The sequence below is a fragment of the Mercenaria mercenaria genome, chromosome 3, assembly GCF_021730395.1.
Source record: "Mercenaria mercenaria strain notata chromosome 3, MADL_Memer_1, whole genome shotgun sequence".
In the NCBI taxonomy this organism is placed as follows: domain Eukaryota; kingdom Metazoa; phylum Mollusca; class Bivalvia; order Venerida; family Veneridae; genus Mercenaria; species Mercenaria mercenaria.
Window position 1 is genome coordinate 57182776 of NC_069363.1, and position 15149 is coordinate 57197924.

A 15149-nucleotide genomic window follows, 5' to 3' on the forward strand; every position below is an offset into this window, starting at 1 on the left:
AACTAATTGACCAACACCAGGAAAGGTGGCAAAAACAGGCCATCACTGGAGAGACTACAGAAACATGAAAGAAGAGTATCTCTTGTGGCAACATACTGTCAATGATACTTACTGCTACATAGCAACTCTATAGGAGAGATCGCCATTACGTCACGCATAAATACCTGTTTATCTGGTGGTGGGTAAAACAAATGTTTTTACACCGTTTGTGTATGGGATCTGAATTTTTAATTTTTAATAACTTTTTCGCTCATTTATGGATTTTAAAAATTAAAAAAGTTTTGGAATGCTTAGGATTTTCATATTTTCCCATTTAAATATCTTTTTAAAATGAATATCCGTTTTAAATGACATAAGATTTTAATAGCGGCGTAGCGATCCTCCAAACATTTTGAAAAAACACTGTAAGTTAAGCGTTCATAATTAATCCATTTAATTTCGAATTTATAATCAAAAGTAATCAATAAATTGCTTGTTTTATACACTTTCCATTGATCAAAAAATTATTGATATTATTTGTGTTTTAAGAAAGTTTAAGCCGTTAGAAAAACATCACTGTTTACAAAAAACATGGACGCTCGGCGTCGGCCCACCCGGTCTTTGTCTTATCAGTTCTAAAAATAGAAAATACAATGGATTTGTTTACAAACACGATCACTCCTATAGGGCCATTGTGATCTTGTCTGTTGTCTCATTTCAGCTGATACACAATAGCTATAAGTATGATTCAACAAAATGACATTATACAACATGACAATGGGACATAACGAAACGACAATGTGATGTGACTTGCAACAATGCAACATAATGTATGACATTTCAACAAAACCACACAACATTACTGGGGTGTTGCACATTTCAATACTAATCATGAATATCTGGACTCAATCAATCAAACTAATCTGCTTGGTTACATTCTATGCTTCCAGAGGATTTTCTAACAGATATTAATGACTACAATAACAGCAGTCTTTAAGAACTGTGTGGAGGCTGTAAGAAGTCTCCTTGTACTTGGACTCAGTTCTGTTATATTTTTGACCACTCTTTTTGGACCATTAAGTCCATTTCAGTACTTTCAGTTGTGCTTATGCCTGTGCATGGACAGTAAGGCTCACTAAGGTGCACATTTCTTGCACTCTATGCTTCTAAATGTCCCAATATTCTGTCACACTACCAGAATGTATCACAATGTCATGTGTTGTTGTATCACAATGTCATGTTGTTGTATCACACTGTCACAAGTTGCTTCACAATGTCAATGAACCTTGTCATGTATGTCCTCTTTGCTGCGTCACATTGATGGAATATTTGGCAGGCTTGATTCCTACAACACCAGGCATGCAGTCTCAATGATTAGTACACTGCAATGTGTCATGATGTTTTGATCAGGCTGTTTGGCATGTCCATGGCACATGTATGTGTAACGAATTGATGCACGACTGAAACAAGCACAACAATTAGGCATAGCCTAATCAGTGTACAGGGATAAATTAAGCAGAGACGTATATTGTTGTAATGTTGTGTCAGATCTGAATAACGTCATGTTACAATGGCATACAACTTAGTCCAACTAATTGTTGGTGAGTTGCGATGTTGTGATAATTTTTGCATAGGTTAGTATCTCTCATTGGGATTCTGCCCCATCACGAAAATATCTCAGAATCAGTTCTGACATCAAATTATTTGAACTAGCAAACAACTCAAAGAAAACTGCCATTTAATGCAAAATAATATATTTTACATCAGATTTTCTGTTTTACAGGTAGGATCATTCACACGAGGGATATTTGGAAATGTAATGTTTTCATATAGATAGAACTACTTCTACTTCATCTATAAAAAGAAAATATAAGATAGAACATTAAACATAAGTATGGGAAATCGGGCCGGGAAATCATGGTATAGACACATGAAAGTAGTAAACAACATAAATTTTATTATTTTTAATTCTTTTTCCAACCTTGTTTACATTTACACCGGAATTTCGGAATGCTTCGAAAGTGATCGTTCAACAAACTACAGACATGCATTTTACATCTTACGTAAATAAGTCCATCAGTGTATGTTGTTACGTCAGGGAGACATTAATCAAGTTTTATTATGTATAATTTCCAACGAAGGTCTGTAATTTATTTACGAGCGGAAACACTGTTCTACCAGAGAGCGATTCGCTCTCGATCCACTTCGTACCTTAACTAGGTTGCCGAGAAGGAATAATTGATATTTATGATTTTATATATTTAGACTCAGTTGTTCACTTTTTTGGAATATAGTCATAATTGCCACTGATGTTATCAGTCGGTATGATATAGATCTTTAAACATAGAGGTCCAAATTTGGCCACCCTCTTAAGGTCAGCCCTAGTCCAAATAGGCAGTGGCTACGATTACGGTACCGTAATCCTAGCCTCCGGTTCTAGTATTACGGAAGTTCCGTATTCCTAGACAACCCTATGAGGATCGGCTAGGATTACGGAAGTATTTTAGGAGGCATAAAATGTATGTTGGGACACGCATAAATGATGTTGTAAACTTACTTATTTCACTTAATTTTTTGGTAGCAAGACGTTTTGACCCCTTGACACCTTGACCCCTAATAAAATAAGATGACACCTTGACCCCTAGACACTTTGTCCCCTATTGTCCATTTTTTCATAGTGACACTTTGACCCCTAATTTATTTTTTTTATTTTGCTTGGTTTAAGTGAAAAATTTACATGTTATATAATTGTACATTATAACATGTTTTGTTGCATTAAAAAATGTCAATGATAAATATGCAAAATGATTTTATAAAATTTACTAAGTATAATAGTATTGTAGTTATTGCAATCAGAAAAGATAGATATCAAGGATGTGTTTGTTGATTAATTAATGTAAATGAATATATATTTTGTGGAGTGAAAATTTCACTATCAAGATTTGAACAATTAAAGTCTATGAATGAATAACACTTATTATAATAGCATTTTATTTCACGTTTATCAAAATCAAAATAATTAAGTTTTAGATTTTATCTAAGTTGAATATTAAAAGTGTTGGTTTACAATGAAAATGGTTTAAACGTAAACATATGTATCAAAGTTATGCCTAATTTATTAGATCAACTTCAGGTTTGTTGCAGGCTCTTCGGCAGGTCTTCCCAGGTACAGATCTACATGGTTGTGCTTTCAACTGGGCGCAGTCCATCATTCGTCACGTGAAGGAGCACGGTCTCGCCAAAACCTACCAGGACAGGAGAACCGTTCATCAGCTGATAATTAAGCAAGCTACTTGCTCTTCCGTTTCTACCGGGTCGGGACATCGAGAGCGTTCCAACGTCTGAGAGACCGTGCCATGACCAGCTTGCATCCAGTGCGGGATCTCTTCCAATACGTCTAGGATCAGTTGTTGGGCTCAAGTTTGTGGACGATTGACGAGTGGAGTGTGTACAGGCAGCCTGTACGCACAAACAACGACTGTGAGGGTTGGCACCGGGGCCTCAACCAGAAAACTGGACGCAGCATACTCCCCTTCTATGTGCTAATTACGCTTCTTCTCCAGGAAGAAAGTTGGTATCAATCACTGTTGCTCTTGTCTCTCAGCAGGCAGTGAGCAGGAACCGTCTTCAGGTGTACGTGTCAATGGACAATCTTATTGGTGAGCAATGGGACAAGTACGATGACCATGACATCATGTGTTAAGACATTCTAGCCCGTGTTGGTGAGATTTACGGCCGTATGTAAATCCAAAACTCAACCAAATTTAAAGAACAGTGCCAGGACTTTATAATAGACTGACCAGTGCTCATCATGTAAAAAGTGCACAAAGTGTATTATGTTTTATGTGATGCATTTTTCTTATTTCTGTCTTTGTTGTGTTTTGTATAATGTTTAATATTTATATTGTCTGTTTCATGTAAATAGTGTACAAAGTGTACTCATTAAATGTATATTATGTTTTATGTAATGTATTTTCTTACTGAACTATTTAACTGTATGAAAGAAATATGAGAATGAAAAGAGAGAAAGAATGAGTGAAAGAAATAATGAATGAAGAGAAAAGTATTTAGTTTTAGCGTTATTGTATTTATTTATAAAAATGTACATTTATGAATAAGGTAGTATACTATACCAATAAATGTGAAGTTTCGAACAGAGAGTTATTTTATTATTTCAATTAGTCAATAAGGTTATTTATATCTATAATTACTAACTTGATTAGTAATTTCATCTAAATAATTTCTTAGATAATTGCAAACGTTTGTGAAACATCATTTTTAATAATACCAACATGAGTAAACAACACACATAAACCATACTTTGTCACCTACTCATAGTCTAGAACTTGTACAAGTCCATCAATACAGCTTTTATCAATGACTTGCATGCACATTAAGAAATTAAACTGCAGAAAAATATACCCCTAGCCACAAAAAAAAATGTAAGGGGTCAAAGTGTCAAATAAAAAAAAGTAGAGGTCAAGGTGTCACTGGAAATAGGGGTCAAAGTGTCACTAAGGGGTCAAGGTGTCATCTTTGGTAAAAAAATTTAAGGGGTCAAGATGTCAAGGGGTCAAACCGTCTAGCATTCAATTTTTTATGCCTGCCTTATTATTTCGTGTTATCTATCCGCCGTTTTGGGTCAGTATAATCGTAATGGCGGCGCGCGGAAATATATTAGAAATATGAGTGTCAAAGTTAGATTAAAAAAAATATTCTATACTTTGAATTTTATGATTTATAACCATATTGTATGTTATTAAATACCATTTGTGTTGACCTGATGAAAAAATGCAGGTATATACAAAACATTTCTATAATTACATTCTATAATATTTCCGCGCACCGCCATTAAGATTATACTAACCCAAAACGGCCGATCGATAGCACGAAATATTAGTGAAATTAATCTTAAGTGAAATGAGTAAGTTTGCAATGTCATTTACCGTAGATACCCGTGTATAATGCGCACCCGTGTATAATACGCACCCCCGATCTTAGTCCAAAATCCTGGGAAAAAAAAAAAAAAAAAAAAAAAATTTTGGTCAATTTTGAGGTGGATGGAAAACGAAAGTAGAGTTTACATCGACACCGGTAATAAATTTTATCTCCACGGCGGAGAGCAGCATCGGTCTCACGGTACTATCGATTTTTGTTTTCTCGAAAATAAAACCAGTAAATTATTGTTATATTTGTTGTTTTACCTTTTTTAATTCACTATTTTGAATAAATAAATAGCAGCTGATTCAATATTTCGGAATGGTATCTTTCAAAATGACATGAGCTTCTCAATTTAAACTGGTAACAAGAGGTGTGATAGTCTTTTTGTCACGATCATAAAGCCAGTAATTACCGGCAATCAACGTGTCACCTCATGTCAATTATGTTGTTCACAGTTTGATCTCGGTTAAAGATAATTCTCGATCTTTAATTAGTAACATAATTTTTGTGAATTATAAACATTTCTTTCGTCAAAATACTTTTAAATTTATATGAAATTAATTTTGTTTGAAAGAAAAATAAACAATTCGATCTTTTACGGAACGTAACGGCAATCTTAGATTTTAGCGGAGACAGTAAGCGCGGGGGGTAGTTTCCCTTTACCAAAATGGCAAACATCGGTAACAAACTTGTTTTGAAGTTGGAAAATTGTCTATACCTGTGTATTATGCGCACCCACGATTCGGGGGTGGTCCCGGGGGTCAAAAAACTGCGCATTATACATGGGTATCTACGGTATGCATGTCCTAAAATAAATAAATGATGCCTCTTAAACACTTCTGTAATCCTAGCCTATTCTCATAGCATATCTATCTCATAGGGTTGTCTAGGAATACGGAACTTCCGTAATCCTAGAACCGGAGGCTAGGATTACGGTACCGTAATCGTAGCCACTGCCGTCCAAATAATAGGACGTTTCGGGACAGCACTGTCTCCATCACGTCCAAATTTATTCTGCATATTTCTGTTAGGAAATCCCTAATGAAATCCGCTGGGAACATTTTCTGGTACATGTACAAAGTATTTAATGATTACATCTCTGATGATGAATTTATGTTGATATTTAAGCATAAACTTACCTTGCTGACATTTTATGAATGTAATTTTTGTGTTTTGTTTCTGCAGTTTAGTGTCATCGGCAGTCTGCTGTTTATAGAAACTAGTGCTCCTCGCACCTGTCGCATCATTTTTTTCGAAGATGTATAAGTCTCTTATTTAAACATATGAATTAAATTCAACCCATTTAAAGTTTCTACTCGTATGAATATTAATGTTTAATTTATTAAATCAAGTAAGTCTGACCAGAATATTTTGGCTTTTTTAATGTTTTCGTTTTCCTAACAGTAAAATGCAGATAAGGGTAAGGCTTAGAGGGATGACAACTATAAAATATCAGATCATAAAATAAGTCAAATGAGTAAGGCTAAGTCAGTCCCTCTCCAGTGGATATCCGCACAGGCGTTTGAGAGTATATCGTTGAAGTTGGAGAATATATGTCATACGGACGCATGGCAATGCGTGTGATCAGTTGTTTATACAGAAAAGAAGCTATTGTTACATACAATAGGACATTTCCTTTAGCAGGGTGGCAGGTATTACGAAATCTGGCAAAATCTTAAAGTGAGCTTGAGGAAATTAGATTTCAGATTTTGTTAATATGAACTCTTCACTAGTAAAAAGAACAAGAATATTCGTGAGAAACTGTTAATTCACTTAAAAAAAGTTTACATGTAGTGTTTTTAATTGTATTAATAATATAATCCAAATGCTTTTTCATGCCTCCAGGCCTATAGCTATTGAAATGTGCATCTGTTTATCCATATGGCATTTTGCCGTTTCATCTCGGTCCCATATTAAAGCCGCCCGCTTAGCTCAATAGGGAGAGGGCAGATCAACAGATTGCGAGGTTATGAGTTCAATTCCCAGATGAGGTGCTTGTTCTACATAACAGTTTGATAAGACATTGTGTCTGAAATCATTCATCCTGCACCTCTGATTCATGTGGGGAAGTTGGCAGTTACTTGCGGAGAACAGGTTTGTTCTGGTTCAGAATGCAGGAACACTGGTTAGGTTAACTACCTGCCGTTAAATAACTGAAATACTGTTGAAAAATGGTGTTAAACCTAAAACAAAAAAACCAAACACATTAATAACTCGATTTAATTCATACTCGCACTCAACAACTCTTGTGGCAAGACTTACAAACTGACCTGTAATACACAGTATATTTAAATGACCTTGAACTTCACCTTCAAACTTCGAATCTTAAATAACACAGGGGAAAGATTTTGCATTTTGAAAATGCAGCTCCTTGTTTTTATATTGTTGAAATTGATATGCTGATTGAATTGAATAGCAGCTTATCAACTTACTACTTGCCCACAAAAAAAATCAGGCGTATCTAATTTACAACACATTTTTCCCCATTTTACCAGAATTGAGACCATCCCAGAAATCTAAAGAACAAAAACTATTTTGGAATACCAGTAACTTAGGATCTTAGTAATAAACATGTAATTGATAATATTTAGGTAAACATTTCTCAAAAGTTTAATGTGTTATGTTTTGGTCCAATTTCAGAGTACACACCAGGAATTCATGATGTTTCTGAAGAAAACTGTATTGTGAGTCAGCATTTAGTTGAGACAGAATGGCATCAAAAATCCTACAGAAGTATCCCCTCTTTCGTCTAGCTTATCTGCAGAAATATTGTACTGCTGTCAAGGCAACAAAATCAAGTGTCCCAGAGGTTCTTACTAGTCATAGGGATGGTCGAGTATCTGAGATAATCGATGTTCGCACACCGGCAGAGTTTGAAGAAGACCATATCCCCGGGGCTATAAATTTACCAGTCCTTACAAATGACGAAAGAGTGACAGTCGGGAAACAGTACTCGTTAAATCAGTTTGAAGCCCGCAAAACTGGAGCTGCTGTTATTTCAAGAAATATTGCGAGACATATTGATGATTATTTCCAGTCTCAGAAAGCTGAGTATAGACCCCTGATATACTGCTGGCGAGGGGGTCAGAGGTCATACAGCATGGCCCTTGTATTGGCCCAGATTGGCTTTCAGACGTTTGTGTTAGACAAGGGGTACAAACAATACAGGGCAGTTGTTCGTCAAGAGTTGGAAAACTTGCCAGAAAAATTTCAGTTTAAGGTTATATCAGGTGAGTGTTACTACCGTGTAAATCAAATTGATTACATTTACTTTAAAGGGGCATCCCCACAGATTTATGCCAAGTGCTGTATTTTTTTTTAAAACAAATGTTTTTATCAATGAAATCCTCCTCCAAACATATTGAATTACGCTTTGTTTTGGTCAAAAGCTTACAAATGAAAGCATGGTCTAAATTTTAAACATAGATGACATAGAGGCAAGCCCCTTTAAAATGCCAGATGGTAAAAGTCATTTGCACACAGCATCAGACCTAATAGCCTCACAGTCTGCAGTATATGTTAAACTGAAATCTAAAAATAAAGATCTTTTCCAAAGTTGTACAAAAATTATCAGATTTATCACTTTGTCATAGATGCATGCTTGTTATTACAATTCTGTTAAACTGTAAAAAAGAATATTTGAGCCGCGCCATGAGAAAATCAACATAGTGGCAGTCTGGTCAGGATCCATGCTGTTCGCTAACGGCTTCTCTAATTGCAGTAGGCTTTAAAAGCGAACAGCGTGGATCCTGACCAGACTGCGCAGATGCGCAGGCTGGTCTGGATCCATGCTGGTCGCAAACCCATTATGTTGGTTTTCCCATGGCGCGGCTCATTTCTTTATTTCTTACTAAACTATTTGTGTGTGATGATATGAGACTTTGGATCATTTGTTAACTGAGAGGTACAACTATTGAGGAAATTAAGCAGCGAATGGTTTGATAAGGACTTATATGTTGTGGCTAATGTATAAGAGTTAAAAGAATTAATTGATTTTTTAGGTCTCACAGGAAGTGGCAAAACAAAGATTCTTCAAACCTTGGCATCACAGGGTCACCAAGTCCTTGACTTAGAGGCCCTAGCTAAGCACAAAGGTTCAGTCTTGGGACTCTGGCATGGTGAGACACAGCCGTCACAGAAATACTTTGACTCTCTCTTATGTGATAAATTACACACATTCACAACTTCCAGACCAGTGTGGCTGGAATCTGAGAGTGTTCGAATAGGAACTATACATATTCCTCAAAAATTCTTCAAACGGTTACAGGCTGCACCAAGATTCTGTGTTCATCTTCCAATAGAAGAAAGAGTTAACCATATTATCAAAGACTATCCAAATTGGATTGAACATACAGAAGACCTCAAATTAATCATTCAAAAACTGGTGAAGGTGGCTGGTCATGAGCGTGTCAATGACTGGTTGGCCTTGATTGATAAAGGTCAGTGGAAGGACTTTGTGAGAAAGATTCTCCTAGAACATTATGATCCGACCTACTTGCTGTCACAAAAGAAAAATAATCGGTCATCATTAGAAACTGAATATTTAAAGATAGAAAATCTTGATGATGAAACACTCATAAATCTTGTTGATATGTTGGGAAATTCTTAGCCCAAGATTCTTAGTGATTTGTGTGTAGTGAAGCATTAATGTTACCTTCAGTGGAATGATTTAAAAAATGTTAAATGAATATTTACGATGCACGTAAAAGTTTTCCTTGTTTTATGACATAAGTTCAAGGTCAACAGTCAAGATCTGGTGAGCAGCTAGGGGCTCTCCATTCAGTAATGTCAGTTCAAGGTCATTCAGTGAGATCAAAAGCCATTTAGGGAATATTTTATGTGTGCTCTGTTTCTTTTTAACATGTTCAGTGATTTTCAAGTAACTTGGCACACAGGTTTTCTATGATAGAACTGTTAGAACATGACTTTCAGACATGTTAGTTCAAAATCAAGGACAAATGCTGAGGTCGAAGATCAAATGGGCAGGTTTTCTTGTCAAAACCATATCTTTTTGACTCTTTGTTCATGGCCAACAGATCTCTCTGTGTTATGGCCAAATACAAAGTAATTTATCAATTCAGCAGAAGTGTTAAAAAAACCCTTAAGGGTAGACATGCTCTTTTTTTCAGAGGTTATTTCATGTTTTAGTATTTGAATTTTTTAAATTGAAAATTTTCTTGAGTATTAAAGTTTTATTCATGATTTTTGTACATTATTTTGGCGATAGATTTAATTTGGCACTCTGAACAAACGGCCAGTACAGCCAAAATAAAACTCCAAAATTTTTACATATGCAGTGTTGAACTTACAGTATTCTTTTTTAAATTATTTTACTGTTTGTATAATTTATTGTACCTGCCGACAACAAAGTTGTAAGGGGGGGTATACTGGTTTCAGGTTGTCTGTCTGTCCGTCCGTCTGGCCATCTGGCCGTCTGTCTGTAGACGCAATCTTGTGCGCACCATCTCTCCTTATCCCCTTGACAGAATTTAATGAAACTTCACACAAGTGATCAGTACCAACAGTAGTTGTGCATGGGGCATGTTAGGTTCTTTTAGAAAAAAAATTTGCAGAGTTATGGGACTTTGTTTTTTTGTTACTATACTATATACATAGACACAATCTTGTGCGCACCATCTCTCCTCATCCCCTTGACACAATTTAATGAAACTTCACACAAGTGATCAGTAACAACAGTAGTTGTGCATGGGGCATGTTAGGTTCTTTAAGAAAAAAAATTTGCAGAGTTATGGGACTTTGTTTTTTTGTTACTATACTGTATACATACACACAATCTTGTGCGCACCATCTCTCCTCATCCCTTTGACACAATTTAATGAAACTTCACACAAGTGATCAGTAACAACAGTAGTTGTGCATGGGGCATGTTAGGTTCTTTCAGAAAAAAAATTTGCAGAGTTATGGGACTTTGTTTTTTTGTTACTATACTGTATACATACACACAATCTTGTGCGCACCATCTCTCCTCATCCCTTTGACACAATTTAATGAAACTTCACACAAGTGATCAGTAACAACAGTAGTTGTGCATGGGGCATGTTAGGTTCTTTCAGCGACAAAAATTGCAGAGTTATGGGACTTTGTTTCTTGTTAACATACTATGTACATACAGTCTGCATATGCAATCTTGTGCGTTCCTAATCTACCAAACCCTTACACACAATTTAATGAAACTTCACACAAGTGATCAGTACCAACCCTAGTTGTGCATGGTGCATGTTACATTCTTTTAGATAAATATTCTGCATAGTTATGGGACTTTGTTTTTTGTTACTATACTGTATACATACAGTCTATATACATACAGTCCACATAATTATGCAATCTTGTGTGCGTCAAATTGCAATGTACTGTGTCAGTGCATGCGGGGGGGGGGGGGGGGGGGGGGGTACATTCATCACCTTTAGTGATAGCTCTAGTTTATTGTACCCTCCGACAACAAAGTTGTAAGGGGGTGTATACTGGTTTCAGGTTGTCTGTCTGTCCGTAGACGCAATCTTGTGCGTACCATCTCTCCTTATCCCCTTGACAGAATTTAATTAAACTTCACACAAGTGATCAGTACCAACAGTAGTTGTGCATGGGGCATGTTAGGTTCTTTTAGAAAAAAAATTTGCAGAGTTATGGGACTTTGTTTTTTTGTTACTTTACTATATACATAGACACAATCTTGTGCGCACCATCTCTCCTCATCCCCTTGACACAATTTAATGAAACTTCACACAAGTGATCAGTAACAACAGTAGTTGTGCATGGGGCATGTTAGGTTCTTTAAGAAAAAAAATTTGCAGAGTTATGGGACTCTGTTTTTTTGTTACTATACTATATACATAGACACAATCTTGTGTGCACCATCTCTCCTCATCCCCTTGACACAATTTAATGAAACTTCACACAAGTGATCAGTAACAACAGTAGTTGTGCATGGGGCATGTTAGGTTCTTTCAGAAAAAAAAATTGCAGAGTTATGGGACTTTGTTTTTTTTGTTACTATACTATATACATAGACACAATCTTGTGCGCACCATCTCACCTAATCCCCTTGACACAATTTAATGAAACTTCACACAAGTGATCAGTAACAACAGTAGTTGTGCATGGGGCATGTTAGGTTCTTTCAGCGACAAAAATTGCAGAGTTATGGGACTTTGTTTCTTGTTAACATACTAAGTACATACAGTCTGCATATGCAATCTTGTGCGTTCCTAATCAACCAAACCCTTACACACAATTTAATGAAACTTAACACAAGTGATCAGTACCAACCCTAGTTGTGCATGGTGCATGTTACATTCTTTTAGATAAATATTCTGCATAGTTATGGGACTTGGTTTTTTGTTACTATACTATATACATACAGTCTATATACATACAGTCCACATAATTATGCAGTCTTGGGTGCGTCAGATTGCAATGTACTGTGTCAGTGCATGCGGGGGGTACATTCATCACCTTTAGTGATAGCTCTAGTTTATGTTAGACTGTTTTGTTATTCAGATTGTAATTTCTTTAGTGTTACATGCATGAAAGTACTAGCAGACTGAGCTGAAGTTTATTTTTCTTACAAATATTTAGAATCTCTTTTTTGGTTTGTACAAACTTCCACTATTCCATTTTTTTCTAGGCAAATCTTTGTTCATTATGCTTCATGACTTCAATTTAGAAAAAAGTTTTTTGCCAACTTGTCCTGCTCTCATGTAAAACACACTTGTTTTTTTTCTGGAGCTGTCTGTTAAATTGCCAGATAGTTCATATCAAATGAAATACTTTTTTAAAGTTTTGTGCTGAAATTTATGAGAACATACTGTTAATATACGTTTTTGGTACATAAATTTGTACAGCACACTTTTGATTGTTCTCCATTAATCCAATTCTTGCTCCTTGAATATGGTTTAACCCTTATGCTGGACACGATTGATTCTGCATTTGCGATCAGAGTAGATCATGATCAGCCTGCACATCCATGCCATTCAGTCAGTATCTTTTTGGTAAGCACCCCTTTTTACAGTTAATTGTACTTTCGAAATTGATAGAATGATGGACAAGTTCATTATAGAAATTTAGCAGGGTAAGGGTTAAAGGCCGTTGTAAACAAAAGGTTAGGATCTTGCACCAGGAATATGGTTTTCAGTGGGTACGGAACAGCTGACTCTTCAGGGCTGGTTCTGCTGCAGTATTTTTTTCATTTCTTGTATGGAAACTATATGTTGATACTTTAGAAAGATAGAAAGTGCAGAATTGTTTACACAGTAAGCTTAATATGGTCTTTTAATTCACTTCATTATTCAATATTTAAACTGTAATACTAGGTGTGTAAAGTAACTGCAAAAAATTACATCACTGAGATAAGACAACAAGAAATATTAAATGTCTACAGGTTGTATCAGATATTCTAGTTCCACATTTACAAGCAGTTCAGCTTTTGAATTATATCTTTTGAAAAGTTAATAGCCTTTGGCATATGTCATAGATTACTTCCATACTACACAAAATGCATCCATATATCTCTAAGTGCATCAATATTGAACTAAATACTAAAAATTGGCTTGTAAGAGGCTTTTATCATAGTTAAATAATATATTCATCAATAAAGAAGATAAAATGTATGCTTCATCAATTATTTTAGAAATAATTTATAGATAGAGTGTTTTAACAATAAATTGTTTTGATTCTAATATATCTTTTATTGTAAAATTTAGAAAAATATGATACAACTGTTTATTGGGACATGTATGCACCAAATGGTATTTGTTTATACCAGGACCTGAAATGGTAATACATCCTGCGGAATAGTTCCATTACCATGCAAAATGATGGCGAATTATTCTGCACTGGTAATTCAGTAAAACATTTGATCAAATTTGAAGTGCTGTTTCTCGATGCGTACATGGCGCTTAATATGACGTCAACATAATATCATTGGGGTGATTAAAACATTGTTAGTCATATTAGAATAATTTATAATTATTTGATCACTAGGTGGTTTTAATGAATATTTCTTCAAGAATGTTGTGGGTATAAATATAAGCATTCAAAAAAAGGGAATCCTTGATTTTTAGATGGCCGCTTTCAAAACAAACACCACATTATTGCAGTATTATCTTCCAAAATTATCTTCCCATTGAAAATGTAAACCTGTTCATTTATGCTTGTATGCAGGTTGCTACAGCCTAAGAAAAGGTCAAATTCTGAATGATTCATCATTTTAACTAATATTTTCTCCGATTTGTAAAAAAAATATTTGGTAACAGAAATTCTGTAACAGACAATACCAGAGTGCAAACTGCACTGGTACAATGTATTTGTTTACATAAGGTACTTATAGTATAAATGATACTATCAAAATATTGTGCATTTTCCCTATGGTGATTATCTAAACACTGCAATGATACTATTGCAAATTGCTGCACTTTAAGACTGCCATATTTACACAAGTGATTTAGAAGTTCATTAAATATCAAATATCCTGCCAACATGATAAGGCAACTGTAAAAATCTTGACTTAGGGATTACAGTGCCATGAAATTCAATAAATTAATTGGGTCAGTGTTTCGTAAAAGTCTGTTGACCTCCTGCCCTGATTCTGAAGAACAATTACACAGTGTCCTATATTTATAGATAACATGTTCAGATTGTTGTGTAATAGTATGTAAATAACAGCATTTTTTCCAGTCCAAGTATTCTCTCCTTTATAGCTAAGTACGGTATTCTAGACATATTTTTAAGTTATATTTTTTTGAGCGCAAGATATTTGTCAAAATTAACACCTTTCTCAATGATGAATACTTTTGAAGCATTACTTGCTAATAGTTAGAATTACACATGGAACTGCAATGTAGAATTCTTTTGATTTGGAGCCCCATGTGGTTCTGGGACGATCTGTGTATGAAAAGAATTGGAACCACTGCCTTACCCTTGCATGATCGTAAGAGGCGACTAACAGGGTCTTAACACTTGGTTTTGCTGTAACTCTGTGATTCCAGCAGGTATGCAAATTTTGATTCCATACCTCATGTTTTTATTTCAATGTAAATGAGATGTGAAACCAAAATTTGTAGTCCTGTTTGGCACCATATAACCTTTACTGTGTTGGTGCGCCGTAAAACCCAAATAAATAAATAAATAAATGATATGGAATTTAGAGACCAGTCTCGTTATACTGCTTTGCCATTGGCTAGTTTCAAGAGAGTCGCCTTACACAGCCCATC

At 35.3% G+C, this 15149-nt stretch overlaps 2 protein-coding genes across 6 annotated transcripts in view; one reads left to right on the forward strand and one right to left on the reverse strand.

The window, feature by feature from the left end:
• The window catches only part of LOC128555651 (uncharacterized), a 29393-nt gene extending 27387 nt beyond the window's left edge, over positions 1-2006 (reverse strand). The window contains exon 1 of one of the 3 annotated variants that reach the window (XM_053538664.1): positions 1961-2006. The gene's annotated coding sequence lies outside the window, so the exon portion shown is untranslated. Of the gene's footprint in view, positions 1-112; positions 135-1264; positions 1801-1960 lie in introns of those variants that run through there. The other 2 variants (XM_053538663.1, XM_053538665.1) reach the window with 2 other exon arrangements.
• On the forward strand, positions 2002-11309 carry LOC128555652 (tRNA 2-selenouridine synthase-like). 3 transcript variants are annotated; one of them, XM_053538668.1, is made up of 3 exons: positions 2002-2060; positions 7561-8150; positions 8922-11309. In XM_053538668.1, exons 2-3 carry the CDS (start codon positions 7631-7633, stop codon positions 9527-9529), a joined length of 1128 nt encoding a protein of 375 aa, XP_053394643.1. In that variant the 5' UTR covers positions 2002-2060; positions 7561-7630; the 3' UTR covers positions 9530-11309. The 3 variants fall into 3 exon arrangements, with proteins under 3 accessions (XP_053394643.1, XP_053394642.1, XP_053394641.1); XM_053538667.1 differs by lacking the exon at positions 2002-2060 and adding an exon at positions 5799-6600; XM_053538666.1 differs by lacking the exon at positions 2002-2060 and adding an exon at positions 5799-6572.
• The last annotated feature ends 3840 nt before the right edge of the window (positions 11310-15149 follow it).